The 3,223-nt window shown below is 35.3% G+C and overlaps 2 protein-coding genes across 2 annotated transcripts in view; both read right to left on the minus strand.

Moving 5' to 3' along the window:
* LOC106684944 (uncharacterized) overlaps positions 1 to 2,944 on the minus strand; it is a gene marked incomplete in the record, with an annotated part of 3,223 nt that extends 279 nt beyond the window's left edge. The window contains 1 exon segment of the mRNA XM_067048007.1: positions 1 to 2,944. Coding sequence (XP_066904108.1) covers positions 1,407 to 2,351 — 945 coding nt within the window.
* On the minus strand, positions 357 to 1,001 carry LOC106684943 (uncharacterized). Its single transcript, XM_014427331.1, has one exon. The coding sequence runs from the start codon at positions 999 to 1,001 to the stop codon at positions 357 to 359; it is 645 nt and encodes a 214-aa protein (XP_014282817.1).
* Positions 2,945 to 3,223: the final 279 nt, after the last annotated feature.

Below are 3,223 nucleotides of genomic sequence, written 5' to 3' on the forward strand. Positions count from 1 at the left end.
CTCCTCCTGGAAAATAATTGACACAACGTGGAATTCTTACTTGACTGAGATTGGGCAGGTCTTTCACCCACTTCATAAACTTAATTTTTATATATTCCGACACTTTAGAATTCCAACTTCTGTCTCCGACTATCTTGCAGTAAAATTTTAGAAGTCAAAGTAACTGGACAAATAAATCCCAATGGATCAAATAACTTACAGGTAGTATATAAAATATTTCTCCTAGTCACTTCATTCTCAGGGATTTCTATTCCATCTATATTACAATAAAGATAATCACTACATCTGTCCCACAGTAATCCCAGAACAGGTGAAGGGCTCAATACAATATTCTTCTCTGGTGTTATAGTACTCTCTCATCCTCTAAGTTCAAATTTTGCCCTGGAGAGTAACTTCACTGAATGTTCTATAAATTGCCTTAACTTTTCCTCTGTACCCACAGAAGTAACACAATTATCCACATAGAATGAACTTCTAAGTTTAGCATAAATTTTATCCAACCCTTCTTCACTTTCATCCAAATGATAATTCAGAACTGCTCCGAGCAAGAATGGGCTGCAATTCACTCCAAATACCAAATGACAATGCCTCATTACCTTCACTCTCTTACAAGTACGGTCCTCCCACCATAGGAATCTGAGGAAGTCACGGTCCTTTTCATTTACTAATATCTGCAAAAACGCCTTTTTAATATTAGATACCACACCTATTTTTTCTTCCCGAAATCGCAACAATATAGCCGGGATTAATTCTAAAAGGTTGGGTCCCTTCTCAAGACAATCATTTAATGATAACATCCCCTTTTGTTCACATGATGCATCAAATACGGGTCTCACTCTTGTCGATGAGGCAGTTTTGAACACTCCTCGATGAGGTATATAATGTGCAGGAGCTTGCAACTGTTCTTCCGGCACCAATTCTATTACTCCTTCATTTACCCTATCAGTGAAAACTTCTTCATAAGCTTCATATTTACCCTTAGCTAATAGTTTCCGGGTCATGGAAAATAATCTCTTTTCAGTTACTGCTCTACAATCACGTAATTATGCGTCCTTTAATCACAAGTTGAACTTATTTATTGAAAGTTCTGTGCACATCAGTGAACTATGCCTCTTACCACAAACTACACATCTTACAGGTGCCATGCAATATTTTTGCCTATGTCCAGATTTGAAACACAAATAACATACTCTTTTTTGGTTCAATTGTAGCCCTCTTTTCTTTCAATGTCATTTTCTGAGCATTAAAACAGTCTCAACTCTCATGAACCTTTTCACAAAATACACAATTCAGATTCCTTTTAATTCTCTCACCAGAAAATAAATGACTAGCAGTAGGAACAGGCGTTTCTTCCTTCCATATCCGGTCGCTCTTGCGGTTACTCTCATTCCCAAACCCAAATTTTGCTAAATGTATTCCCTCTTCACCTTTACCTCTGATTTAAGGAATGCGAGCAACTGTTCTAATTTAATTTTATAAGTTTCAGTATCACTAGCTATATCTAATTTACTAAATGTACTCCTCAACCATACTCGAATCATATCTTCAGATAAGCACGACTCAACCATAGGATAAAGAATTGCAGCATACCTCTCTTTTGTCATTCCTATAGATTCAAGAGCCCTTAAATGAGCCTCTAGTTGATCATACAGCTGAAAAGAGTTTACCTCATTCCCTGACCTAACATTTCTAATTATTATACTCAAAAGTTCTCTAATATAAAATTCCGTCAACATATCAGTTCTCCCAAAACGAGACTTTAAACAGGAAATTACCTTATCATAATTTTCTGAAGTTGCTGGAAAACCTACTACAATATCTCTAGCTCCAGTACCCTTAACTGTGACTTGAATCAAATACTGGAATTTATCCTCTGGTTCAATTTGTGGATCTTCATGTATTCTACTAAACTGACCCCAAAACCCAAGCCACTCTTTTATTTCCCCATTGAATTTTTTCAATTCAATCTTTGGTAGTTTTAAGTTCCCTTTCTTATTATTGGATGCTGAGGAACAAACGGAACCTTCACATTCTTCCTTTTCACGTGCTGAAATAATTTTATTGTAAGATTCATATTGAATTAAAGCCAGATGATATTTATCTTTATATGACTCAACTGCTGTAAATTCCCCTTCATATTCAATTTCCTTTCCATTAGCAAATAACCACTGTTTCACCTGTTCATCTAAAACATTCATTTGTTGAGATAACCTTCCTAACTTATTAATAAAAAGGCGCACCTGTATTTCATTGGGTTCACTTTCCTCAAATTCCTTGGTCAATTCGTTGTAGGTATTGGCGAACATCATCCTTACTGTTTTTCTTTCAGTAACATGATCGTTCTGTGCCATAATTATTGCCCTTTTACTCACTCTTCACTAATTAATTGCACACTTTCTTCAATAATTACTATCACGTCGGGGTCACCAAATGTCGGGAATCATATAAATTTACCCAATTTATAGATACCTCTAAAGTTGTCAAATAAAGTGCACATAAGTTACTCAACAAACGCTTGTATTGAAACAACATACAATCTTTACACACTACACAAAATAATAATTCAATTATAACTCTTAAAATAAAACAGCTGACAAAATTAGACTAAACAATCTGCTTCACCACCTTACGACAATGAATAACAACAACAGCACTGTAACCTTCCACTACATTCTTTTTCTTGACCATCAGTAACATTACCTGACTCGAATTAATAACATTTACACTCCGAGGATAACGGTTACAAAATATACCTGTTACGAAACGAGAGGTTCCGCGCGTGGAGCAGGCTGTTAGTGGCTGTTAGCGCATGCGCTCATACTCCGATACTCCGGAGCATAAGCTGCGAGGATTGTCGAGTCCACAGGATACAACAATGCTTCAACAAGTGCATGCAAAGCGTTCATCTATGCTTCGCTCACTGTCAGCACAGGCTCAACAAATCAATATTTTTTCTATTGATGGAACAATAAATATGTATAAAAAAATAAAATAAAAATACCTATCTGCATTTTATATCATATGATGATACATTTTGATTATAAGTAAATAGCTTTAATTGTTTTTGTTTTTTTTTATATAAAATCCAGAAATAAGCGTCAATCGATTTTCATAACCCTCAAAATGTGAGGTACACTCTACATAGGGTAATGTAATAGTTTTTGTATTTTTATAACCCTCAAAATGTGAGGTACACTCTTTTTAGAGTAATGTAGTAGTTTTA

Source organism: Halyomorpha halys, unplaced genomic scaffold (assembly GCF_000696795.3).
Source record: "Halyomorpha halys isolate HHAL.00 unplaced genomic scaffold, Hhal_1.1 Scaffold631.1, whole genome shotgun sequence".
Taxonomy (NCBI): domain Eukaryota; kingdom Metazoa; phylum Arthropoda; class Insecta; order Hemiptera; family Pentatomidae; genus Halyomorpha; species Halyomorpha halys.